We start from the raw sequence: 27,242 nt of genomic DNA, 5'->3' as shown, positions 1-27,242 counted from the left end.
AAAAAGAAGTAAAAAACATAGAAAAACTTATGTATTATCGCACTTTTATTAAAAAACTCTTAACAGCCAAAAATACCAATTCACTTTACTCAACCTCTTTAACAACATTTACTTCATATATTTACGAAAATCGGGGTGCCACCAAGGATAAGCTTTAACGCTTACAACTTTGGGATATTTCACAGTAGTAATAATTTTACTTGAAGAGTCTCCAAAATCTAATTCTAAGTTCATACCCCTCATGTCCTTAGCAAGCATTTGTCGAGTGCCTAACAACATTACACGTGATCCTCCACTTTCATACAGAAGTTGACTGGGAAATGGTATAAAACGGTCGCAACGTATTACCAGCAAACTTACACCTTCATTTATGTGTTTTTGAGAAGATTTATATTTTGATTTCCACCGTAATTTATTGCCTTCCGCTAATGCCTCCCAGTCATTGGTTTCACAATCATTTGCGAGAAATTCACTGAAATCATGGGATCCTTTGATTTCAGCTATGTTTTTGTTGCGAAATTTGTAACACATTATCCATACACAATCCTCCTGTTCGTGCCATGAAGATACGTAAGAATGTCCAATTAGCTTATCGAGAGAATATCCTTTGGCAATACGTTCTGATAATGGTGGATATGTTAAGAAGAGTGATTCCACTACACGAGCACGCATCGTAGCCATATCGCAGTTCAGTACGTTGTGCGCTTGCAAATATTCAGGTAGTGTGAGTATCCAATTAGTATTAGCATCTGATTTCAGGCAATAGCTTTTGTAAATCTTTTTCCAAAATCTTTGTGTATTAACAAGGTCTGCCGTTTGACGGCATATTAAAGCGAAAGTTTGAACATATTCAGGTGGAATGTGGTCCGAAATATGATACCATATATCACCATGTACTGTGTTGTACACCTCTGGTGGTTTATCATTGCAACTTCGTTCCATTGAACTTGGAAGTTCCAACTCCACTCTTCCTGCTCCTCTACATTTACCGGTACGGTCTTTTAATTTTAATTCAAGGAATATATCATTCGGACGTAAATGCGTTTCTGTAAGCATAAATTAGTGGGATTTAAATTTAATTGTTTGGTAAACATATGCATTTATATACATACTACATTTTCCTTTCGTTCTTATAAACTTTTCTTGAATCACAACTGTTTCATCTTCAGTATCAGCAATGTCATCACCTATCATTTTTCATCTGCAAGGAATTATTTAATTACAGATTGCGAGTCCTATTTGTTTTTATTTATTATTATTTATAACTTAAACTTTTGGCGACTGATCAGCTGTGTAACGGTAGTCGGTTGACTAAGGGCTGCCAAGCCATAAAAACTAATTTCATTATTCTTCTTAAATTGAGCTTTAATGAAATGATATATAAGTTGATAATATTTTCCAATTGATTATCAATTGAAAATATTTGCATATATCCCAATTATGATTTATTAATTATACCATTAGTTAGTTTCGCATGTATTTGTCATCACCGACATTTAAGTTCACCTTGAAAATCCTATTGTGAACAAGTAAATACGTTTTGAAGAAGCACCTGTATGACGAATTGATAAATTGATTCAGTAAAAAGTTACGTCAAATATAAATTTTCACTTATTCCTTAATTAATCTTATTAAAATCCAAACAAAAGTGTATGTAGCGTCAAGAATCTCTTAATTTGTAAAGATTTGTGGAGGAAATTAGACCATACTCTGGAAAACAACTATGGCGGAGTCAATTGTACAAGACTGGCTGGCAGATTACCGCCGTATACAAGGACAGCCAGCTGAAGTGACAACCTTTGCTGTGGAGCATGAAACCGACCCTGAAATTGCTGAAGCAATATATACTATATTCAGTGAACGCCAGCGTCATGAAACTTTAGTTCATGAAATTTGTCAACAATTTCTCTCTTTTTATCGCGCTTCGGAGGATTCTCTGCGAAAATTTCCCTTGCAGTTCATTCCGGTACTAATCTACACTTATCTGCACGCTGTCGCGGCTGGTGACAAAAAGGGTGCACGTAGTGTAGAGACATTGCTAATATGCATTTATAATGCAGAGATATCCACTGAAGATGGTGGTCAACATGTAGTCACTTTTCGTATGCCAATATTAGCACAAGCCTCAGTCTACCATGAGGAAAAAAATTTGCCAATGACAGATTTGCGTCGCTGGGAAGAAAACTGTAATCGAGAAATTAAGTGGGGTCCACATACACAGATTGAGGCGATTACCGCTCAGAATAGGTTACGTATTATGACGGCACTCATGTTCTGTTATAATCAGCAAGTTAGCCTTACGCAAAAATCAGCTTTAATACATCTTTGTCGTGTGGCGTCACAGTTAGTTAATCAAGGCTTTTCAAAGCAACATGCACATCGAATCTCTTATGGGTAAGTAAATGGCAACTCATTTCGCTTATAATTATAACGTTAACACTGAATTTTCTTAAGGTCTGATTCGAGTGGCGCACTTGTGCCAAAGTCAATAACACCGCGCATTCCGCTTTCCTCATCATTCCTGGTCGAGTTAGTACATGCTATATACTTTGCGATGTTTAACGGTTTTGGTACTGTGGCTATACAAACATTGGAAGATATACATCATCGTGCATGTTTTGAGATGTATACGGAACTTATACTTGTGACGAGTGCGGTGAAAAACTCATTACACGCAAACCCCTCCGGGCAGCCCAGTGATGGACCGATGGGACTTAGCGTAGCACTCACACCTGCCACGAATACTGTGACCACAGCTATTTCCAAATCTATGATCACGAATGCATCATTCCGTACTAAAAAACTACCTGATGATATCCCCATACAAGTTCAGGATCTCACCATGCCCCAAGCTCCTCCAATGTTGGCGAGTGTCACTGAAGAAGTCGATCCTAAAGAACAACAACAAACACAAAATACATCATCGCGAAATTCCATCATACGACCTAGCATGGAAGGCATAAAAGCGCAGGCACATAAAGCGTTAATTGCTGGTTTCAAAAAGTCCAAAGACAAAGAAAAGGATAAAGACAAAGAGAAAGAGAAAGAAAAGGATGGAAAAAATATTGGAGTTGGCGCGGCGGGTGAGCCTCCAAAGCCACCGCTACGAAAATTCGAAAAACACACGCAACGCAACTCTTTGCTACAATTGCAAGCTGAGGGCAATAATATAGCGTTAGCCGATTTTGAAAAAAGTCCATCTTCAGTGGGTGTGAAAGGCAAAACATACGATTCAATGGACACAACCGAAATGTTACCCATGCAAACGCTGCTTGCTAATGAGAATGGCAGCGGTAGTTTTAGTATTGACAGTGAAATAAATGGCGGCGGTGGCAGCAGTAATATGTTGAACAACAGCAGCGTAGCTAGCAATACAAATTCAATCACAAGTAGTGACTTGATAACAAAGAGTTTCGATTCAAGCATTGAAATGCCGCAACTTGTGGGCCCTGCCGGTGTTGGAAGCAGTACTAAAGTGGGTGATGTGAGTTTAGATTAGTGCTACAATGCTTCCAGAACTATAAGTTTCGTTTGAAAGCAATAAAACATTGTTGCGTGTGTGCCAAATGTTGGGGGAAAGCTTCCAGCATTTATTTTTATTGAGCGACAATTATGCTTACAACTGTTAAATATTACAAAACCTATTTGCAATTCAATTTTAATTTAAGAGTAAATAATACATATATAGAAATATATATATAAATAATTGTTGCTAGGTATAAATGGAATGAATGAATACTGGTGATTCGGTGTTAATAGGTTTAGGGCAAAACAAACACAAATTCAATACATTTTAGTAAATTATCACGAAAATCTAGTATCAATTATTATTACATATGCATAATTTTTTTATTTTCTGCACGTACATTTAAAAGACACATGCAACGGAAGAGCAAAAGCGATGCTATTAATGAGTACTTCAGTAAATGTGTACTTAAAATCAATTAAAATTTTCTCAACTGTCTATTTCTTCTTTAAACAAACCCGCTTTCCTTACAGTACGTAGTGTAAGTTATGGAACTTCATTACTTTGAATAACAGCTATCATTGAATATCGAACTGGCAATGCATGTTGGTTTATATAAGTATATTTTTTGTATTATCTAGCATTATATGTCGAAACTGTATGACAAACGTTCGAATTTTAATTTATTAATATTTTCGCAGTAATATACACAAGTATTGCAGAAATTGACCACAACGCCGATTTGTCTACAACAATAATAGAAGCGATTTATAATATATATATATATACACTCATACATATATAGAAACTAATACCCCTCATGTATTCATATTTGTATTTAAAATAATAATGGTTGGAAAATGGCTGTAAACACGGGGATGATGCAAATCATCAACTGTAAATTGCTTTACTAAACGAATAAACTGCAAATTTATGTTATTTAATAATTTTTATTTAATATTGTTTCTTTTTTATTTAGTTTATTGCACACTTTAGCTCAATTACCTACCGAACAAAATAAATAACAGATTACACAAATTTCTTTGAAAGGTTCAGTTTTGTATTATAGCATGAACAACTAGTCAGTAAGTCACTTGCAAAATTGTCACCTTATTAGAATTATTCCTTTTTATTCACAAAACAAATAATTAGATATATTATATTTAAATGTATTTATTCCATGTTATTAAAAAGATGTTATCTAATATTAAAGTAAAATAATACAACTAATAAATGACTCCCAATGATTGAAAAAAAAACAATTACCGTTATCTCTTACGAAATTTGGATTGCAAAAAAATGCGTGGCACATCTATACCCTCTTTAATATTCAAGGTACGTCTGTGAACATAAGAATTTTCCACAACTTCGAACCTATCAGCGTCTGTAAATAATGATGCCAGTTCTGCTTCCGCGAAAAAGTAGCTCCTGGTTCCATCTTGTCGCATATAAAAATTCTCAGCTATTTTGTTGCCGGGTTTGAAACGTAACTGTGCCATATCATAGCGTCCATAATCTCGAAAAAGCACAACACCACCAGGTTTTAGTAAGCGATAAATATTTTCTACCACAGTATTAAATTTATTTGGATGTATAGCAGATAATACGAATATCATTGTAACAATATCCAATGAGCTCTCCGGTATATGCGCATGTATTTGATCGGTGGTGATGTCACATTGAAAGGCGTTTATGCGTTGCTCATCATACAGTGGATTTGAGCGCAAAAATTCAATAGCGCGCGGCGAAAAGTCGCATGCATAATAAAACCAGGCACGCTTAGCTTCCAGTTTTTTCTCTTCTTGTTCCTCTATTAGAGGAAATATTAAGTTTCCTACTCCACAACCGACTTCGAACAAACGTCGCGGCTCTTTACTACAGCCAATATTTCCATTACGTTTTTCATCTTCAAAATCCAACAACTCTTCAAATTCACGTGTTGTCCAACGGCGGTCTTTGAAAAAGTGTGTCTCATTTCGTTTGTAAAATATATCCCAATGACGTTGAGCTTGTTCTTCAAGTTTCTGTGCTTTAAATTCTGGTACCAGACGATGGTTTTGTGCCTCTAGACGACTTTTTTCTTCATCAGTAAGGGATTTATCAACTTTGGTAAAAATGTCCTTGACAAGGCCGTCACATTGTGGATCTTCCATGTTTATCAACTATTTACATTACAGCTGTTCGGATTTGAGTGACAACAAAACGCTAACAGGTTTATTGTGAATTGCTATTGCAGTTGTGAATTATATGCAAAATAAACATAATTTCTACTGAATGCACAATACTTAGATATATTTTGAAGAAAGTGTAAATATATTTAGTTATGCGTCGAATATTATATTATTTTAGTAAATGATATATGTGTTAAATAGCACTGTATCTCAAAATTGTATATTTTATTCATGCTATTTCTGGTATCGTGAAATACTAAATTGCTTCTGATATCGATAACATTTTAACTTTGGCGCACATTGAACATACCCTATTAAAAAAAATATCAAAACAACAAAATCGTGTAGTAAATTTTCATGTCCTTCGTATAATTTAATGAATTTTCTCACTTATTAAAATTAAATTAGTGTATATTTTATTCATGCTATTTCTGGTATCGTGAAATACTAAATTGCTTCTGATATCGATAACATTTTAACTTTGGCGCACATTGAACATACCCTATTAAAAAAAATATCAAAACAACAAAATCGTGTAGTAAATTTTCATGTCCTTCGTTTATTTTATTGAATTTTCTCACTTATTAAAATTAAATTAGTGCAGTTGTATGCAATTTATAATATAGTATTGCTTTATCTCTGGTATTGCTATGGATTCGGAGCAACCTTCAAGTACAATTCTATGCTATCCTACGGATTCAAAGGGCTATTCCAATGTTGAAGTGCTTAATGTTAATAATGTGGACTCCGCCGGAGGAGTAGTGTTAAATGATGAAAAACTGTTGGAGTTAATACAATTATATCCATTTTTATACAATCCTCGTGTGCGTCCGTTCCAAGATCCGGACTATGACGATTGGGCATGGAGTCGCATTACATCTGCATTTAATGTTAGTTACACAGGATTCCTACCAGCAGTCTATTTTAACAAGGAAGACTTACAACGTCGCTGGAACAAATTGCAACCTATTATAAAGAAAATGGCCAAAATGTTGGATTTAACCGCTATACCGGAGCCATTACGTCAAATAATAGTGAAAATAAGTGTACAACTGGAAGATCAAATTACAGATGTGCGTGTGAATAATTTATCAAGTGCTCAACAAGTAATATACGATAATATGAAAATGGTAGCACAGTTACCACTAAATAGACGTCTGCAATTGGAAGCTGAAATGATGGACCTAATATTAAACGCCGAACTGGAATCAAAAGCTACAATAAAATTAACATACTCCCATTTAAAGAATATTGATGATGAATATGAAGAATTGCTTAATTTGATGGATCTGAAAGAGCTAATAGTATTAAAATCCACTGCTACAACATTCATTAACGAAACAGCAGATAATTCACAGGAGCAAAAAGTAACTAGTACAACCACCACGAATGGAACATATGAAATTTGTAGCGATAGCAGTTCGGATACAAAATATGAATCGTTGAACACCATAGATTTCGAAGCTGAAATGGGCAGTGGCTCTCAAATAAATAAATCTACTGGTAAAATTAAGAAAGAGTGTACATATATTGAATCACAAGAAAATATTGTAGTGCCAACAGTAAATTGTACACCAAAGGCACAATGGGTGCCATTAAAGGATGCTTCTAAACATGTAAGACGTTGTATTATAAGATTGAAAAGAACAAATATGGAGGATTACATACCACTATCACGTATAAAACGGAAACGCAGAAGCAACTAATTTCACATTGAAATCATGTGAAGCTTATAGAAAGCAGTAGCATGTAGATATTAGGTGTTAAATAATATAAATTGATAATTTTAAGGAATGCGTAATTATTCATAATGATACACAAACAACTGATAAATAAATAAAAGTTTTTGTATCGTCTTTTGGATTTATCTTTATTTTCATTCGATTTTCTGAAATTACGTCTGCTTAATTGTAAGTTAATTAATTCTCTTTTTCGTGTAAATGGTACATAAAAAAGAGAAGATTAAAAACAAGAAGGAAATGCACACACGAGTACAGTTTTTAATATCAAAATTTCATATCAAAATTACAAAATAGTGTGGCGGCAGCGATTTCTCAGTGACAACATAAAATACATTAGCAGTAATTAAAAAATGCGTACCATTCAAAATACATACATCTTTGGGGAACACATATAACTCAGAGCAAAGAAAAAAAATGTATAAACATATATCGTATATTAATAGTTAATAAACAAAGACATTCTATATACACAAAAAATTGTGTAATGAATGAAATTTAATTGTAAAATGCGAAAAATAGCAACTCGGAGTTGATTTACATTCGAATATATGCTATGCATACATATATATATGTTCGTATGTACATATGTACTTAAAGTTAAAAAAAAATTAAAGCAATGGCCAGTCTGACGACGTTGCACTTATAAGAGCTCTTTAAATGAAACACATCATATCTTTATTGTAGCTTTGTTCTAAGCAGCGTAGTTGGTTAATTTTGAAAATTGTTTTTTTTTTTTTAATTCACGGGTTATCGTACGATATAAGCAGGAAGTGGAGTTTCTTTATGGAGTTATTACATGTGCAGTTACAAGCAATCAATTTACAGTGAAAACTGTAACTAAACAAAACTACAACCATGTAATCTTTACAGTTATTTAAAATTTACTTTTGTGAAAATAAAATTTGTTTTAACAAATTATTTAACTACCGTACGATAACCGCCTTTTGAATTTTAACAAAGCAATCAAAAAAATAATGATTGCTTGAATACACAACGTATATAAATTTTTCTAACAAACAGCAAGGACACAATAGCCTGATACAACCGATTATGGCAGACATTTGCTTTCACATTTCCTTAAAAATATTGAAATATTACAAAAAAGTATTAAATTAAATTAATAACAGATTTGGTAAAATTAATTGTGTGTTTCTATGTGTGTGTATGTATGTATGTATGTTTGCGTACACTTAATTTACGTCGCATGTTCAAGTTCGATTCAACACTTCAGAATAAAGTTCCAATAAACGTTCCAATACTTATGCCGGTACCTTCGCGCAATTTTAGGCCCACTCCTTTGCCATAAGCACGCACGAAGATGGCACGTACAGAGTTTAGACGTTTCTCGCGTCTATTACCAAAAAAATGAAGACCATTAAACAAGTTAAACTATTTCATCTTCATATAAAGTAGACTTACGTAGTTATTTTTATGCGACTGTCATCTGGTTTCGGTGACGAAGATTTCGCTTGTTCGCCATTACTAATAGTCGCAATGCTTTCGGTTGTAGTTGGCAGCATTTTACTTGGACCCGCGCTATGATTGCTCACCGCACTATTAAAACTATTCCCACTATTATTACTGCAACCGCTCGAATTGTGCGCACTTGGACTGCTATCTAGTGTATCGCTTCCACTAAACCTTGTAGTACTGCCATTAGAGCGTCTACTCGATTGATTGCTACTATTTGAATTCACCGAACCGCACTCTGAACGCTGTGCAACATGATTACGCATATAACTGCCAGCCACAACGGAGTCTATAGAGCCAGTATCTGTGACCAAGTGCCAACTGCTGTTTGATGATACGGATTCTTGGCGTTGACGCGTCGAATTTGCGCCAGGCACAGGCACAGGACTTGTGCGTGATCTAGTTTAGAAAGTACACATATTTCGTGTTAAAATGTGTTTTTATACAAATATATATATCGGTAAACACATACCGTTTAGAATTTGGCGAACGATTAGTGATTGTATTATTGCTCGTTGTTGCTTGTGTCGAAGCGTTGCATATTGTCATAGCGGTTAATGTGTCAGTTATTTGCAAATCACAGTTGGAAATATTTGAAAAACTATCGTTACTATCATGATCGCAAGCGGCTAAATATAGTTCTCTGCAAAGAGGAGTAAAATTTAAAATTGATAAAGGCTAATTGTGTGTTAATATGTAACTTACTCTCTCAACGCCGCATCATCCTCATGTCTTGGTGCGAGACCACAACTACCACTACTGCTGGTTGTTTTTGTTCGTTTTCTAAAAACAAAAAATAAGTAAATCGTTAAATTACAATACAAAACAGGTAAGGAAAGGCTAAGTATCCTGTGCAACCGAACATTTTATACTCTCGCAATTTATTGATATAGTTTTACTAAGATAACATACAATTCGAACCATAAAGTCTAATAGAATAACGGAAATCATCATATATAGTATATGAGGCTGAAGTAATTCCTAAACCGATTTCATTCATTTCCACCACCAAGGTACAATATATCCAAGACTATATACTCACTTAATTTGGCTAAAATATTTCACATATTAACCGATTTATAAGGTATTATGACCATTGTATTTTTGAAAAACCTGAATTAAATTAAAATATCGACATCCGGGGTCTTGAAAAGTTATAGCCCGATTTTGACAATTTTTCCACAAGTGATGCTAAAGCTCAAATACAGCATTTGTACAAAGTTTTATTCCGCTATCTTCATTTGTTCCTAATGTATATATTATAAAGTGAACGAATCAGAAGGATTCAAAATTGAGTAATATGGCAAGTAGACATGGTTGTGAATAGATTTTACCCATATTCCGTCCGTGTCATTAGGGTGTCAAGAAAATATTATATCGTCACCTAAAATGCAAAAGGCCGTAACTAACAAAAAATTCAAAATTGGCTGTTTGATTGATTATGAAGTACTTAACCGAAACACGTGTACACTGCAAATTTTACATGCATACGTCCAAAAATAACGACTTTATAGGCAAGAATCAGAAGGCCGCAACTACAACTTCAACAATTTCATAAACCAAAAAGCCGTAACTACCCTTTTTTCATTCTCTTTTTCATTTAATTTCAATGTGACACATTGTGTTATCCGTAATTACAGTTGTTTTCATTATCTTTCATTCTTTATCAAATTGTGTTATTGTGTTTTGCCTTTCTTCAATACATGATCCGTGTCTTGGCATATGATCCATCTGGAATAATTTATTATAAAATAAATATCAACGACGAAATATCAACGATGATTATAACGTTTTGCCACAACGTACACAACAAAAATTTAGGAAATTTACCGAAAGAATATTAAAATCCAAAAAGAAATGGGAACACCTGCAGGAACTTAAATTTTTACTTCCGGCTGACTGCCACAGCTTTTATGATAATATACCCTTTACATCTTAAACCTATTCTAATTTGCTATTTGTATTGCAGGTTTTGTTGTTTTCAAATGAATTATTTTGATTTTCTTAACCAGTTTAATTTAATTTTATTTTCTCGAATTAAATGTATTAATTAAATAATTTCTTTTGTGTTAAAATACTTACAATAAATAGATACAAAAAGACTAACAAGTTATGTTTATGTTTTTAGTTACAGCTTAAAAGCACATTTTCTTATTTTAACCATTGCTTTCATTTTATACACAATTTTTTCCAAGTAGTTACGGCTTTTTGGTTTCAGAAAAATAGAGTGCAAAAGGCCGTAACTAACATTTCTTAAAAACTGCTTTTTTCCCATTAATTTGGTTTTCAGAAACAAATCCGTCTTTGTTTTCTAAGCTTAAATCAACAATTTGGATATTTAGCTTTAAGTAGTCTTTAATCTATAACGTTGTTTGCTTCTCCTGTAAAATACTAAAAATGTTAGTTACGGCCTTTTGCATTTTAGGTGACGATATACCGAATTTCATTGAAATTGGTCGAGTAGTTTCTGAGATAAGGTTTATGATCCATTAGTGGGCCACGACCAGTTTCCATTTCTTTTATGTCTGAGTGCAGCTTCCTTCTGTAAAATTTTGCATTTCTGATGTTTTTCGTTTGTGAGTAAACGTAATTTAAGTAGTTTTCAACATAACCTTTGTATGGGGTTATTATCCGGTTTCACCTATTTTTATTGTGTGTAATAGGATAAGTAAGGGATTTAACTGCAGAAAGTTTGGTTTATATGGCTTTATTAGTTTGTTAGATATATATCAAAAAATAGGCCACGCCGACTTAAAAAAAAAAGCATCAGAATATCATCTTACTAACTTTGTTGCGAGAGTATAAAGATAAGGTCATCTAGTTCTAGTCAGTTACTAGGTATCACAAAGGTATATTCCACAAATGTATCAACTTACCTATGCTCGCCTAAACTGAACTCCTCGCTGGTTAGAAATTTCAGCATGTGAAAACAGAAGACCATAATATCTTCTCCACGCTTCTCGCGATCTGGTAGTTGGTGACCAAATAAATACCAATCATAGGCCAAGGTAAAATACGTTATCTGTATATAGTTGAGTGATTGATGTATAAGGCCGTCCGCCCAAAGCGATAGGCGTAGCAGGGAGATGAACAGCGGCGTGCGATCCCAACCGCTTATGCAATGTACCAAAAGGCCACTATTCTCTTCCTGCACATATTTAAGCATTGCTTTAAGGTAATTCTGTGTGATCTCAACCAAATCCCATTTCCGGTATTCCTCCCAGTTAATGTCGAGATCCATTGCGGGTCCGATTTTCGGTATACTTATGTTGGCATTGTTAAAGGGTTTTTGCCAGTTGTAATGCAAATTCGTTGCCATATAATTGTGTTCACGAAACTTCTTGAAGAACTCACAACCGGGGTATGGCAGCGCGAGTAAATTGAAATTCTTATAATTATGCTCGGGGTCGGCTTTCTCCGATGAGGAAACGCTACAAGTATTATTACAACTCTTAAGGAACATGTCGTAAGGTTTTGTCTAAAACTAAAATACTTACGTAAAAAAGAATTTCACCTTCCTTTGTTCAACCATCAAATCGACGATAGTTTTGATATTTAGCGTATTTAGTAGGGCAATATCATTTCGTATCATTTCATTATAGGAAAATGGCGATGGCGTGTCATTTAACGAGCCTAGTAATGAATCCTCGGAAGAATCGGGATTTTCTTCTTCATTCGTGCGTTGTTGTGTTTCGTTGCCACTACCCGATGTTATGTAATCGTACGCGTAACGAGAGTAGGTTTCGTGCACCACAGATACTGTAGCGGATCGGCAAATATATTGACCACGAAAATATATAACGGGCGCAACGAAACGTTGACGACATCGTGCATATCGAGCACGAGTTATCAGATCACGTATTCTGTTGGCATCGTACATCTCTTCATAGATGGTGCGCTGTTTGGGCGAACGTTGCGGTCGTGTAACGGTAACAAACGATTGAATAGTACTATCGCTATCGCAGCCATTCCCCGTGTAATTATCACAACCATTGCCATTGGCATTGCCATTACTATTGCTATTGCTATTCTCATTTTCATTTGTGGGAGTAATGCTGCGCGCGTTGGTCCCATTGGAATGACGGTTGGGTTTTCGATTTTTCGCATTACCGTCACTACCGTTAGCACATTCGTAACCGTTCGTGCCGTTCGAATTACACGCTGTGTTCGCCGAACCATCACCGGCTGTTGACACTTGGTCAAGTTCGGATTCGGGCACAAAAATTGATGGGGGATAACGGGCACAAAGTACGCCACCACTGTTGTCTATATTAAAAACATTGTAGTCCAAGCTCATCAGATAATCGCAATTGTACAGAATAACCGCATCCTGTGAAAGAAAAGAATTACAAATATATATTTTTACTTTGTATTTGGATTTTTATTTATTTACATAAAAATATAAATTTTAAAAGTTTTTAAAGGGCACATGGGTTGAGAAGATTACGGTGATTGTATTAACTATCTACATACATATATGATTGTAGTCTATGTATGTCGAGATGATTAGAATCTCGGCTAGCGGTTCATTAGAATATAAAATCTATCCGAAAAAACCAATACAATGATTCAAAAATACCCCAACTTTTCCGCCCCTTTACACTAAATCCTTGGCTCTACCTAATACGGAGGTAAGGCCTCTATTTAAGAGGTCTCTAAGGTCAATAAGACCTTCTAGGAACTATTGGCTAATAACATAGTACTTTCCACATGTCCATTTTTTGCATTTTGCATTTGTTCCTACTTCTGAAGAGATGGGACAGTCATTTTGATCCGATCGAACACTAAACATATTTAACAAGTCAATAATAATAATAATATAGTCTGCTTTTAGGCTTAAGACAGGGAAAGATCAACTCCTTTATCTTTTCTTCGAAAAAAAAAAACGTTTACTGAAGGTCTACAGAATATGACTTCGTGGTGGCGATAACATCCTCATATCTTTTTTACGTTTGGAAGCAAATAGATGTCGCAGATGCCAAAAGATGAAGAAAGTCGTGCATTGAACATCAGTTCATAGACTATTTCGACGAATTTGGCCGGCGTAAAGACAAAGAGACGTTGTTGGCAACTTAGTAGGGTATCGGACGGTCGGCCTTAAACTATGCAGCCCCAATATGGTCGCCTGGATGCAGTGGGACGCAAATGGGGAAGCTTTAGACTTGTCAAAACACCGCTCTCAGAACTGCCACAGGTTGCCTCTTGATGTGTCCGGTTGAGCACTTACACAATGAGACACGTCTGCTTCCAGTGAAGGAGCATAACGAAATGTCCTCCAAACAGTTTGTGCTTTCTTAGAAATTGTCCCTGCAGTCAACTACTGGGAGCTGAGCCCCCTCCCAGAGCCATCAAAAGTACCTTCCTGAAATACGTCGACGACCTCAGGAGTATACCGACAGGTCTTCGGATGCGACAAACTTTCGATAAGCATTGAACGCCATTCACAGAGGAGCTATTAACACCTTCAACGACATCCTCCCCGTTGGAGATATAATACCACCCATCGCAGACACAGAGCTCGAGTTGCCTCTCGAAATTTGAGTGACCCTCGCGCAATTTCGTTCTGGATACTGCAGCAGGTTAAACTCCTACTTATCCAGACTAGATCCTGACATACTCAACATATGTCCAAGCATGCAAAGAGTGCCCGCATGTCACTAACCACATCTTTACACTATGGCCCCGAAAGCCTACTCATTTGACACCCATTTCCCTCTGGTTCGACCCTATCGCCACAGCTCGTTTATTTTGCTTCCCGTTATATGATTTCGATGACAATTAGTCTGGGCTTGACAGTTCAGGCAGGTTTGGGTAACCGTTACAACAACAACATCAACAATCATAACGAATTTGACCGCGGCGAAAACGGAAATCGGATCCATTTGCTGTCATGGTGGAAGAGCAATAATTTCTTCTTCGCCATATAGAACGCTCTAATGATTCGTTCGTTAATACGAGTAGACCGTTGTGCGTGATCGTTTGCTCTTCTTCAGGACCATCGAAGAAGAATCGTCAACATATGTATGTATACAGCATTGAAGCCCTATTTGATTTCACTGCGCGATTTCTCTCGAACTAGAATGAAGTCCTCATTTCGATTCTTATTGCTCTTTTTACTTTTCTTTAACCCACGCCCACTTGCTTTCGGCCCAAAGAAACAATATTGACAGTGGCTGTCGAGAAATATTGAGGCTACGAACTTATCGAACCGCCCTCGCACTATTACACATTATCGCACACATGTCTGTATGGGAGTGCATCCATATGCATATTAGGAACAAAAAAATATATCACATATATAAACCAGAAATACTACAACGCTATCCACGAGGTCAATGAAATGTTGTTGACTTTGAGATGCGACAGCATTCCGGAGTGCAAAATATTACCTAGCGTATTAAAATCAGAAAATATGAAGCGTGCTTGGTCGTATATTTTACAATTACAAACGCAATTAATAAAACGCTTAGATACACTTACATATGTGCATATTATATAAATACAATACTTAGCAACTGCGTTTGCATATTTCTTAGAAAACTAGACGACAAAACAAGGAAGCAAAAGCTAATAAATACATTTTTTTGTTTCAGAAAACACGAAAAGCGCACACTCATAATGTTTATTATTTAATTTTATTTCTTGATGACAGTGTCATCGCGCGCATTTTATAATGTCTCCGAAAGTACAGTTGCATTGTGGGTATTCGGCGAGCCTTTTGGGCTTGAAAGCTACTCTCTACAAAATAGCAACAAGTAAACAAAAAAGCTAAAGTAAAAAGTTGCACGCAAAACTGTACATTCGTAATTGTAGTTAAATCATTATAGCGCCGGTAAAAATCTGGATTAACCGGTTTTAGCACATCGCTATATATACATATGTATGTATATGTTTGTTTATGCCAGCTGCCGTACGCAGTAAACGTAGAAATCGTCAAAAGTACGAGGCAGACAGACACCGGCGAACAAGCGCGCAATGACAGTGGCAGACTGGCTGACACGTGTTGCAGTATTCGATAAAAAAAAGAAAAAAAAACACAATTTAACAATTTTCTATTGCCAATGCATTCACAACAATGTTCTACTAAAAGCTAAAAACAGATGAAACAACAACGATAACTAGACTAGACTGCTACAGCAACAACAACAAAAACTACACACGCAACAAAAATCAAAACAATAATCAATGCCACACCCTGCCCTGTGGCTGGCAACCATAGTGCGGTTGCAGCAGTTGCGATTGTTGTTTTTGTTGTTGTTGCATTAGTAAGGCCGCAAGTCTCAAGTCTAAAAGGCTAAAAAGCTAAAAATAACAAAAATGTTATATACCGACTCGTGCTCACCTATACAAGTACACACACACACCCAATGATAGCCATCACTCGGTGAACTCTGTCGTATATATTCGCTTGGCGAACAACATTGTTGATAACTCAACAGCAACAACAGCGCTAAAACCCCGGTTGACGAGGTGGACTGCGGCAACCAGTTCGAAAGTGGTGGCATTCCTTTTTGTTTTTGTTTTGTGTTTTTTTTTTGTGCAGCAGCACGACAACGACTAAATGACGCCGCCGCTGGCGCAACGTACAATGTGCGAAAAGTAATGCAATAAACAAAAACAAAAAAAAATACGAAGAAGCCGTAAACAAAACGAAAAAGAATGCTTGAAAAGCACGTGAAGGGAATCGTCGTCGTAGAATGCATTTGGCAGTGCGGGCAAACCCCAGAGACAGTGGGACCTTTGGAATTCACAGATTTTGTTTTGGAAATCCACCTTATACTGTAATGGATTAGAAATAAACAAGGTAATCGGCTGGCCAGTTGTAGAACAAGATTCAGACCTGACAAAGTACCTTTGCTTGGATCACATCTGAAACGACGTTAAACAATTCACCACTCAGACTTTGAACGCGATTAGTTTAGTTTCAGGCAGTCGTCATTCACATTGGATTCCTTAACACCTTCATCGACTCATTTCTAGTGAATGACGTCAATTGCAAAACAAGAGTTCCAGTTGCCTCGCGAAATCCCAGAGACAGATCTTTGATATCCAAAGATTTTGTTTTCGTAACTTCGACTTATAAGCTTCTCATGTTTTCATCAAAACCATCCCTGCAGTCATCTTCTTCGAATAGGACCGCCTCCAAGAAACATCAAGATGTCATTCCAACAGTTCGTCTACGGCTTTTATTTAATTTACCAATCAAACTTAGAACGGGATCAGTTTCAGACAGGGGTCATTCACATTGAAGTCGTTAACACCTTCAGCGACTCATTTCCAGGGAATGGCGTCAATTGCATCGTTGCATCGTAAACCAGAGTGACCCTCGTGCAACTGCGGCCTGGAAATTGTAGTAGGTTAAACTATGAGTATCTGCATGATACTAACCACCTCTTTGCGAGTCCAATGAACCCCACTGATCTAATACCTTTCTTCCTATGATCCGACCTCGTCGAAGCAGATCGTTCTTTGGGCTTTCCGTTAGGCGACCTATATAAGCAGAATCCAGATAAGCACTACTCACAGTCCAAAGACTCCCAATTATTTGACACTACAACAGCAAAGCCTTTCTAAAAACAGACATTTGATTTTCGAATTCTCGACGAGGATTATTAAGTTTACAACACATTGTTGAAATTATCCCACTGTGTTTTGCTCATTTCGTTTAATAACACTACTTAATAAAACTGAATGCACTAGCGTGTTTACATTCGCAAAGCAATTGTTGGCAACCAAAGTTGATAAACGTCATACAGTGACACGTCATCAGTGACAGAAAACCACACCGCCACACAGGCAGGCACAAATTCACAACAACAACAAAGTAATAAAAACCGACTGATGCCCAGCACAAGCCTGTTTATATGCGCGCCATGCAAAACAGCCAAGCCAAGTCATTTAAGAGCAAATGCATTGCATTATGCCAAGGCACTCGTGAGTGTGTGTGTGTTTAACTGCATTGCCTCGCCTTGAGTGTACAATGCAATCGCTGTTGTCACTCTCGTGTTGCCATACAATGAAGCCACACCACGTTCCAACGTCTGGCAAACGCTTCTGGGTGCCTGTTACCACGTTCGCGCGATAGTCTGCAGCAATGTGCGCACACTACTTGGTCACAGTCAGCGCTGCCGCTGTCGGCGAGCACAAGTAGTTTCAATAGTTTTGGTCGACTGGTTGGCCGATTAGCGTTCGAGTTCTACGTGCCGCTTTTGCTGACACAAATACCAAGAGTAGCTGCGGTTACCCACAGCCGGCGTAAGAAACTATACGAAAATATGTAGTTATATGTATGAGTGATGGAAAATCAGTGCGAGGCGTTGCCGCATCGGTTACGCCAGGTCGTCGGTTGTGCTAAACCCGGATTTTAAAGACTTTTCAACTGCTGGGTAAACAGCAGCAGCAGACGCATGCGCTCGCTACCACAACATAGCTGGGCTGGGTTGGCCGGCGAGCCAGCTTGCTGTAGCTTGACGATAATACTTCGCGTTTCGCGCTTTGCTGGGGTTCGTCACTGCAAGCTTGCTAGTTATTATGGCTAAATGCCATTGACTGTACAACCCACACCCACCCGGCCAGCCGCCATCTCAATACTTGGGTGTCTCGTTTACAAGGCGATATCTGAAGCTGCAGCTACTAGCTGTTACAATGGCGCTACTATTTACAGCGCCGCACTGCAAAGCGTGTTGTCTATGAGTTAGTTGCTGTGTTTAATTAATTTCTTCGGCGTTGAGCGTTTGCGCCGGAGTTGAATGGCGACACACTTTTTGAAAAATGCAACAATTCAGTGGAATTTGAAGTCATTGACGGTCGGTTTTAGTTTTGTTTCCTCACTCTTGGGTAGCCATGAATGAAAGACGGAAAAAAGTCGCTATGTACGAGTACAAGTATACTTATTGATGGCCAAATTTGTTATGCACAAAACCGGTTTCAATCGCGTATTTATTTTTGCTGCACTTAACGTTTATTTATGCTGTGCCATTGGGTAGGTAAAAAGCTATTATTTTGCCGACGCATTGCAATTTTCAAGCATTTAAACAAAGCTTGCCGACTTACACAGCATATGTACTTACATAATTTATTTAAAGTTTAAGCGGATATATACTAAAATTTCTTTGAGCATTACGCATGCTATGTAACAAAAAAACATTAATTAACCACAAGCATTTTTCAATCAGAAGAGGTCAACGCACTGACGTTAAATGCGCTTGCACGATTGGTGGATTGTTCGCATAGTTGGGGTTTAAAATACAACTGCCTCAGTTAATGAGGAAACTAATTAAGTGCGCAGATTAAAATACTCAACAAATCTAACTGTGTAAATTTTCGTTGTCACATTCGTACCCTATATTACATTTGCAGCTCGATTACAAACAAAGCCCTAACCTAACTTTACGGCAGTTCGTGGGAAAATGATAAGTAGACCTTGTATGCTTTAAAGTTCGAAGCTTGAATCATTAATAAAGTACTGGTATAAGCTATATGACAGAAATAATTCAGACCCAGGTATTATACTCATCGAAAAAAACAGTTTCAAAAGTTTTTTGGATACAACTCTGGCTGGTTATTAAGGTAACTGTTATCTAAACCCTGATTGGAGCGAAAGAGCAAATTAATTGTCATCGAAGTCATCTAACGGGAGGCCTAAAAACGAGCTGTCTCGACATGGTCGGACGATATACGGAAAAGTGTTAGATACGTGGTATTCATAGGGTGCAAGTAGGTGATTAGTGCCTTGTGCAGGATATGAGTTTAGTAAGTTGCTATGCTATTAGCAAATGTGCTGATATATCAGACAGGAACTATCATGGCGAACGAATTGTCATCTCCAGTGATAGCCAGGCGGCTCTCCAGGCACTATCGTCCTTCGAAATAAAATCGGGGTTGGTCCTGGACTGCATTGGAAAACTCAATAGAGTGTGCAGCAACAACAAACTAACACTGTTCTGGGTACCGGGACACAGAGGCATACAAGGCAACGAACTCGCAGACCAGCTAGCTAAGAAAGCCGCGGCCACCAGACCGGTGGGGCCAGAGCCCTTCATTGCCGTTGGTCCGCAAGCTCTGAGAAATGAACTACTCGAAGGCGAATTAGAAAGTAGGAATCGCTACTGGATTCGGCTGCAGGGACTTCGCCACTCGAAATTGTTCCTAGGAGGGTACAACCGCAAAAGATTCAAGCAGCTAATTGCGCTCCCAAGAAACAAAATGAGATAACTAGTGGCACTCTACAATGGCCACTGCAGACTAAGGTGTCATCTAAACAAACTCGGAATCTGCTCAACGAACCTGTGCAGATTCTGTGATTTGGAAGGAAAATATCGCGACCACCAGCCCTGCAGCGTTGCTAAGTTTTCTTAGAGCTACAGGACTGGACGGTATTCTGTGATAAATAGGAGAGGGCACAATAGACCGTAGGTCGCAGTGCGATCCTCTAATAAATCTAATCTAATCTAATCTAGTATGTTGTGGTCCAGTATGGATAAGTAGAAGTTTAACATATGTAGGTACGCCATTATGCAAGGAAAATCTGCGCGAGGGCCACTCTGTTTCTAATTTCCACAACTGTCGGTTTATTTTAGGATTTTATTCGACTAAGGGCTGTGATTTCGGATCAAAGGATCACTCTTGCCAACAGGTGCTATCTCGGGCTTAGTAGGCAATTAAAAGCAGAGCCCTCTCTAGCAAAAACAAAGTAACGCTCTATAAATCACTCATCATACGCATGGCCCAGAAGCATGGACGAAGACCAATAAAGTTGAGCACTCCTTAGGAGCATTCGAGAGAAAAGTCCTCCGAAGGATTTATGGCTCGTAGGCGTAGTTGAGTACCGGATTCGTTGGAACGACGAGCTGTATGTATGAGCTCTTCGGTGATATGGACAAGTGCGGCGCATAAAAATACATCGGCTGCGCAAGCTTGGGCATATCGCCCGTATGGAAGAAAACATTCCAGCGCGGAAAATATATGTAACGGAATCCACTGGCGGCCGACGGAGAAAAGAACGACCGAAAATCAGGTGGAAGGATCAAGTGGATGTGACACCTGGCGAAGGTTTATGTTTTATCAGGCTTGTATTTATATAGATATATTCTAATCACTATGGAGATGTTTCTCCAAACAGGAATTAAAGTCATTACCAACTAGTATTAAAGCAAATATGCGCTCAATTACGAAGACCCAAATTTTTCATTAATAAACCGGTAGTTACCAAATTAATTGGAATGTGTGACAAATGTAAAGAAATTCATTTTCCGATTACGTGAGTGAGCACACGTACACAAATTGAAAATCAAGAAGCGTGCGATTAGAGAAATGAAAAAAAACTATGTAAATAGGCATATCTATACATATTTATGTTTGTATGTAAGAGCATACAGTCTTTAAAAACAAACAAACATGGCCCATTCACAACATAATGCAATCAAGTAGAAGTGGCCTATATATGCTTGTAAATAAATAGTTGTGAGCATACAAACAAATATACATATGTATATATGTTGTATATAAATTGATAAAGAAAGTGGAACGAAATGTTGTTGACAGCAGCTAGTTACAGTTGTAACAGGTACATACATACTTATGTGTACATAGAATGAGATACCACTGTCGCTCTTAGGGTATTACCAAAAATTTATTGAACAATTTTCTTAAATACTTGTCTAGAATATTGTCCACTTAAATTCATTTCATTCATGGTTTAAAAATCGACCGAAAATTATTTTTCAAGGAAACCATTTTCAATTTAATAATTTTTATTGTCCTCTTTGGCGACGATCATAGTCTCGTGAGTTAAGATGAACTTCTTCGTTCTCTTCAAACTATTGAATTTCAACTAACTAGCTGCAAGATTAAAGGAAGTTAGAACATACTATTTATTTCAAAGGTTCCATAAACGTCCATAAATCTTCTAAGGGGGTGCTATGAAAATAAGGATAAAGAACTATTATTCGTGCGTCAGCTAACTGGTGGCACACTTTATGATATTACACTACATATTTCTCAACTCAATCAAATATACCCGTACATATGTTTACAACGTAACCCAAAAACGTGGCATTCAATACGAGAAATGGTAGAGGAGTATAAATATATTACAGGCGTAGAGCAAATTGTATCAACACCCGCAACGCCGCAGCGACATGTCACGTATTCTGGCAGCCATGTAACCGAAATTCGATGAATTCGCTCCAACAGGTGGACGGACGCTCAAATAAATGAAAAGAAAAATTAAACTCCTTCAATACGTTTTGGTTGAACGTTAAGTGATTTCAACTAGACTAGAGATATCAACAAAATAATAATATTTACATATACATATATACATATGTATGTATGTATGGCCACATCGTATATATTTATATTTGCACTTGTTTGCTGTATATATCAAGTGTAGCAAAACAAAGAAAATACCATCAGCAAGATAAACATTTTAATTGATATACGCGTTAATATGTATGAGTATATGTAAACAAAATTCGTGCATATGCCGTATACATTATGTATATTCACATAAATACATACACATACATATAAACAAAAGTTAAATTTGTGCAGTTGCTTTTTCCACATAATGAACCGACCCGACGCCGCAGCGTCAACACGCCGGCCACATCACCAGCCCAACCGCAGAGCTATGCGAATCTATGTTGTTTTGCTGCCACCTATTTATAACTCCGTTAGCGTTGCGATAGGATTCGCCTGTCTAGCTGGCTTCTGCGCTCACACACTGTATATACAATGTATTCATACATGTATGTATGTATCCTAATGTGCAAAACATATGCAACACACTTGTGCTATGTATGTAATATGAAAGCAGACAATCCAGAAAAAAAATCCTTAAACTTGGTTTATTTTAATGTAAAAAAAATTAAATTAAGGCAAACAATTCCCGAGCCTCATATAATCAATATAGTGATTTTGGACCATTCAGTTTACTTTGTAGCTTTTTATATAATACTAGCTTTTACCCGCGACTTCGTCCGGAACATGATAGAGTAAAACTCCCAGCAAAAACCATAAAAAAATCACTAACTCAATTCAGTTGTCTGCCTACTTTGTACCCCTTAAGTACGACGACGTGATCATTTTGATCTTCTTTCCGTTTTTAGGTAACCATCTATTCACTTACTAAATTTCATCAAAATCCGTTCAGCCGTTTAGACGTGAAAGAGCAAAAGTCCCAACAAACACGACTAAAAATTACTAACTCAATTTAGTTATCTGCCTACTGCCTACCCCTTAAAAACGATGGCTTGATTATTTATAGCCTATGACCATTTCTAGGTTATCATCTATCACCATACCAAATTTCATCAAAATCCGGTCAGCCGTTTAGGCGTGAAAGAGTAACAGATAGACAGAGTTACTTTCGCATTTATAATATTAATATGGATATACGATATTTTAAGGGGCGATATATAATGGGAAAGTACTCGATCGAATGTTTCGAAGTTTTTTTGGACATAACAAGATTATTTTCAACTACATTTTAAGATTTTTTTTAACAAAAATATTGAAAAATAACGGAACTGTCTTCGGAGGTGCAAAAAATAGTTCCTCAACTTCTGAGTAGTTGAAACAAAAAAAATATATGTTCTATACAACGACCTACGATTTTTGAAAAATAATTAACAAAATGTCGAAGTTCTGAAAAAAAAATCGTTTTTTAGGTAAAAAAAATTATCGTTTTTTAATGCCAAATTGACAATTTTCAATCCAATCGCAGGTCATTGTATAGTAAATATCTTCAAGAATACTCGGTTTCAATTTGAAGTCGATCGATCAATTTCTCGTTGATTTATGATGTCAGCAATTTTGAGAAACGTCGTTTCGATGCAGTTTCGATTGTAGCCGTCACTCTTTAGAATGCTGCCATTCAAAAATTATTCAAGATACGACTTTACCGTTTCCACAGGATATTTTTGAAAGTATAAACTATCGAATAAACAAAAAATAAAAAGAAAAAATCGAATTTTGGAAATGTCACACTGGTATAATGAATTTAAAGAATGTAGGTTATGGTCAAAAATTAATGAATCGGTCCAGACCTTGGTCTAGACCTCATATACCTAATACATGGTAATAAAAAAAAAATTTCCATTAAAATTAATAAAAAACAAGGAACGAAAATTAGTTTTGGCCAGATATGTAAACAAAAAAACTATCTTATTCTTCTTCAGTTGCATATGTTTCACACAATACTGCAGCTATTTATAAATAGAAACGCTATATGTATGTGTATGGGTAAATACACCAAAACGAATATGTAAAACGCATTTGCAAAAAAAAACAATCATACTTAAGAGGTACACAACTGTAAGGTCAACTATGCTGATAAATGGTTATTTTAGCCTACTCACTTTAAAGCTACCCATTAATTAGTGTTTAGAAAAGACAGATTTATCAGTTGTTCCTTTACTATTGCCCATCAGTGTACTGCATGCATTTAAATATTTGTGTACAAATTTGTTTATTTGATTGTAAATACGCTGCCCTTGAAAAGTGAAAGTGGTAGCGATAAAAATATACATACATGCATAGGTATGCGATAAATTAACGATTAGACAATCTTGTTGTGGTTGGAAATTTACGCATTTTGCATTTTTTTAAATAAAAATAAAAATAAACTAAAACATTTTTCAGAATATTATTTTTTATTCACATGGAAACTACACTAAGAGTAAAGTTTTTAAGAAGTTAGATCTATAACACACTATTTCTTGAACAACATCAAGGCATACACCACAAATAGAAACAAAAGTTCAACTAAGGTCTAAGGTCTAAGTTAGTAGGCCATAAAAACTTCTCGCCAGGTATAGATTATGAAAAGCAAACACTGAAAAAAATTTGGTGTACATAATTCTTTTTTTAACCAACTCCAACAAAATTACCCCATTCATTTTTAATTATGCAAATAATTAATTACATATATGTATATGTACGTACGTACAATATAAAACAGTTAATGCAATTAATTTTAAATAGCAATTTTGCTGTATTTAAATATTCAAATTTAATGCTTGCTGAACACAGTAAGCGCCGCTGATAACCTTCTGCCCAATCGCTCAAAAGTTGCTGTGTGGCATTTCACCGTGTGAGTTGTTGATAAATATTTAAATATGTAATTCCGAATTATGCACATACATTCCTACACAAATATACAAATTTACAATGCTAGTTCATTGTGTATGTGCTTTTTATAAGGTCTTTGCAAGTAATAAATAACATTTACATGACGACAGCAAATGATGAAACAGTTAGTAGGCGCCATAATGTGGAATTTTACATCTGTTAATTTCAGTATGTAATAAATAAAAAAAAAACAACTGTTTCACCGCAAACTCTATTCGCTTATCTACAATGCATTTTAAATAAATGTTCACCGCCTATGTAGATATGTATTTATAAATATATTAAAATATATGTATGCATTTGTGTGAACAAGTGCATATTAAGAAGCCGGCGCTATACAACCACCGAGTTACATCGAGTTACATACATACAAATCTACATCGCAACTTTGTAATATTGAAATAATACATTTATTAATTATCCAAGCACTAGACGTAGAACTTGAATAACGAACTTAAATATAATAAGCCGTAGTTTTTGAATGTTGTTTTTTAAGTAATCTAACCTCAGTTTGCAACTCCTGAATAAACCTAGATTCTAGAACACATATGCATGTAAAGTAATTAAAATACATACAGCAACATTTTCCAAAAAAAATTTCAATATTTTTTTAGATATCGAAGCGTGAAAATTTCCTAGAACACATTTTAACTGCTTATCAATTTATATGTATATATGTATCTAGACACAATTACATACATATGTAAGTGCAAATGTAAGCGATTTAGAAAAGTGGGTTGTTTAGGCGGCATCTATGACGTTTGCGACATAGCGGCGCCAAATACGACCGTAAACGATGTACAATATGCCGGTAGCCGAGCATGAAACGAAAATCGTGTGCAACAACGCAAAAACGTGACTTTTGAATGACGTATTCTTGGTACTTATGCAAGCATGTGGCTTTTACGCCTAAAAGCGTGCCACGCTGCTATTTAATATTTCTCAACAAATACCGCCATGCTACAGAGTAGACATCCACAGCTATTAAGCTATAAAATCTAATATTCTCAAATTTTATGTTAAATACCTATATTAACTAGAAGTACACATATTTAACAAGTGGATACTGTTTTTATGTGTAAAATAATAGCCTTTAATTCGATAAATCAATGTTACACTACGTAAATAATATATTAGACTTACTAATGATCCAGGTTCAGTTGTGGAAGCATCAAATGCTCTTTTCGCGAAAACCGAAAGTAATTCAACCAAATCCGACTCAGTAAGATCCACTTTAACTCTTAAACCCGTCTCATTTGCCATTTTAATTCCTTACTTCTCTTTTGCTTCATCAACTACCACTTGTTTTATATTTTGCCTGCGACAATCGTCAGGATTAGTTTTAAAATTAAACACAATTTCCAACCACTATGAAGTATTTTTGTAAACTTAGGCATTCAATCGAAACAAAATTGTATATTTTAACAATCTGGAGAGCGTCTTCTGCATTCACATACCATTTTCTATGGTTGATGTCAAATGGAGCTAATAAATACCACACAAGACTGTACTGAGAAAATATTAAATTGTTTTTTAATTTTTGTTGATGAATATGTACACATTTAACTCAATCGCTTCTTTTTTACTGTATTGTTGTTTTTTGGCACCGTTAGTTTTATATTTATTTTCAATTATATTTTTTGCACAACTATGTATAGTTGTTTTTGTAGGCATGTGGTTGTGTTTTTGCTCTTTTTGTTGACGTAATTAGAAATAAAATATTTCGTTTTATATTCATATGCTCCGCACAACACTTATTTCGGAAGACTTGCGAAGGAACGCAGAAAATTGTCAGCTCTGCGTATCAAATTTTCTGATGTATTTCTCGCGATCGCACTGTGTAAATCTTTGACACCGTATATCTTCGATGAACAATAAATTATTGGCATTACAAAATTTACTTGATTTCAATTTGTTTTTTGCGTTTCTGATTAAAAACAACTAGGGGTAAGCGTATTTTCGAATAGTATTTCGTTGGCAAATGCGTAAACGAGAATGACAGCAGAAAAGTAGGGGAAACAACTCAAAGATAATCCACAGGGGCGGCTCGTAAATATATTTGACACATACGCGAATGTCATGTGTAGATATGAAAACAAAATTAGTAGTGCCTGGACAAATGTGGAACGAGTATATTAAACTACACTGAAAAATACACCGTTTTGAAATATTGCAATTTTCAAGGTCGTCTGAATCCCGACATTTCGATTTAGGTGACAATTAGAATTTTCAATTAGAGAACAGTTTCGAAATATGTTT

General features: G+C 36.1%; 5 protein-coding genes across 5 annotated transcripts; 2 read left to right on the top strand and 3 right to left on the bottom strand.

The window, feature by feature from the left end:
- Window positions 1-27: 27 nt before the first annotated feature.
- Window positions 28-1,322, bottom strand: LOC105217554 (transmembrane protein 183). The gene is made up of 2 exons (XM_011192612.2): window positions 1,113-1,322; window positions 28-1,046 (listed from the first exon to the last, which is right to left on the bottom strand). Exons 1-2 carry the CDS (start codon window positions 1,192-1,194, stop codon window positions 109-111), a joined length of 1,020 nt encoding a protein of 339 aa, XP_011190914.2. The 5' UTR covers window positions 1,195-1,322; the 3' UTR covers window positions 28-108.
- A 201-nt stretch (window positions 1,323-1,523) lies between these two features.
- Window positions 1,524-3,950, top strand: LOC105217553 (hyccin). The gene is made up of 2 exons (XM_011192611.3): window positions 1,524-2,394; window positions 2,455-3,950. The coding sequence occupies exons 1-2, from the start codon at window positions 1,724-1,726 to the stop codon at window positions 3,497-3,499; spliced, it is 1,716 nt and encodes a 571-aa protein (XP_011190913.1). The 5' UTR covers window positions 1,524-1,723; the 3' UTR covers window positions 3,500-3,950.
- Window positions 3,951-4,614: 664 nt separating this feature from the next.
- Window positions 4,615-5,750, bottom strand: LOC105217552 (tRNA N(3)-methylcytidine methyltransferase METTL6). Its single transcript, XM_011192610.3, has one exon. The coding sequence runs from the start codon at window positions 5,617-5,619 to the stop codon at window positions 4,735-4,737; it is 885 nt and encodes a 294-aa protein (XP_011190912.2). The 5' UTR covers window positions 5,620-5,750; the 3' UTR covers window positions 4,615-4,734.
- A 384-nt stretch (window positions 5,751-6,134) lies between these two features.
- LOC105217549 (uncharacterized) lies at window positions 6,135-8,686 on the top strand. Its single transcript, XM_011192607.3, has one exon. It carries the CDS (start codon window positions 6,288-6,290, stop codon window positions 7,341-7,343), a length of 1,056 nt encoding a protein of 351 aa, XP_011190909.2. The 5' UTR covers window positions 6,135-6,287; the 3' UTR covers window positions 7,344-8,686.
- On the bottom strand, window positions 8,545-27,001 carry Mtmr14_0 (myotubularin-related protein 14). Its single transcript, XM_011192608.3, has 7 exons — window positions 26,127-27,001; window positions 12,347-13,179; window positions 11,726-12,280; window positions 9,555-9,632; window positions 9,322-9,492; window positions 8,799-9,248; window positions 8,545-8,730 (listed from the first exon to the last, which is right to left on the bottom strand). The coding sequence occupies exons 1-7, from the start codon at window positions 26,244-26,246 to the stop codon at window positions 8,607-8,609; spliced, it is 2,331 nt and encodes a 776-aa protein (XP_011190910.1). The 5' UTR covers window positions 26,247-27,001; the 3' UTR covers window positions 8,545-8,606.
- Window positions 27,002-27,242: the final 241 nt, after the last annotated feature.

This window comes from Zeugodacus cucurbitae, chromosome 6, assembly GCF_028554725.1.
Source record: "Zeugodacus cucurbitae isolate PBARC_wt_2022May chromosome 6, idZeuCucr1.2, whole genome shotgun sequence".
NCBI lineage: Eukaryota > Metazoa > Arthropoda > Insecta > Diptera > Tephritidae > Zeugodacus > Zeugodacus cucurbitae.
Note: the sequence above shows the minus strand (reverse complement) of the source record. Positions and strands in the feature narration are given on the sequence as shown.

Excerpts from the sequence above, each read along its gene's own strand:
- LOC105217554 (XM_011192612.2), bottom strand. The coding sequence starts at position 1,194 with ATGATAGGTGATGACATTGCTGATACTGAAGATGAAACAGTTGTGATT. Across the intron at positions 1,047-1,112 it reads AAGAACGAAAGGAAAATGTA|AAACGCATTTACGTCCGAAT; the intron begins GTATGTATATAA and ends TTATGCTTACAG.
- LOC105217553 (XM_011192611.3), top strand. The coding sequence starts at position 1,724 with ATGGCGGAGTCAATTGTACAAGACTGGCTGGCAGATTACCGCCGTATA. Across the intron at positions 2,395-2,454 it reads GCACATCGAATCTCTTATGG|GTCTGATTCGAGTGGCGCAC; the intron begins GTAAGTAAATGG and ends AATTTTCTTAAG.
- LOC105217552 (XM_011192610.3), bottom strand. The coding sequence starts at position 5,619 with ATGGAAGATCCACAATGTGACGGCCTTGTCAAGGACATTTTTACCAAA.
- LOC105217549 (XM_011192607.3), top strand. The coding sequence starts at position 6,288 with ATGGATTCGGAGCAACCTTCAAGTACAATTCTATGCTATCCTACGGAT.
- Mtmr14_0 (XM_011192608.3), bottom strand. The coding sequence starts at position 26,246 with ATGGCAAATGAGACGGGTTTAAGAGTTAAAGTGGATCTTACTGAGTCG. Across the intron at positions 13,180-26,126 it reads CAACTGAACCTGGATCATTA|GATGCGGTTATTCTGTACAA; the intron begins GTAAGTCTAATA and ends TTTCTTTCACAG. Across the intron at positions 9,493-9,554 it reads GATGATGCGGCGTTGAGAGA|AGAACTATATTTAGCCGCTT; the intron begins GTAAGTTACATA and ends TCCTCTTTGCAG.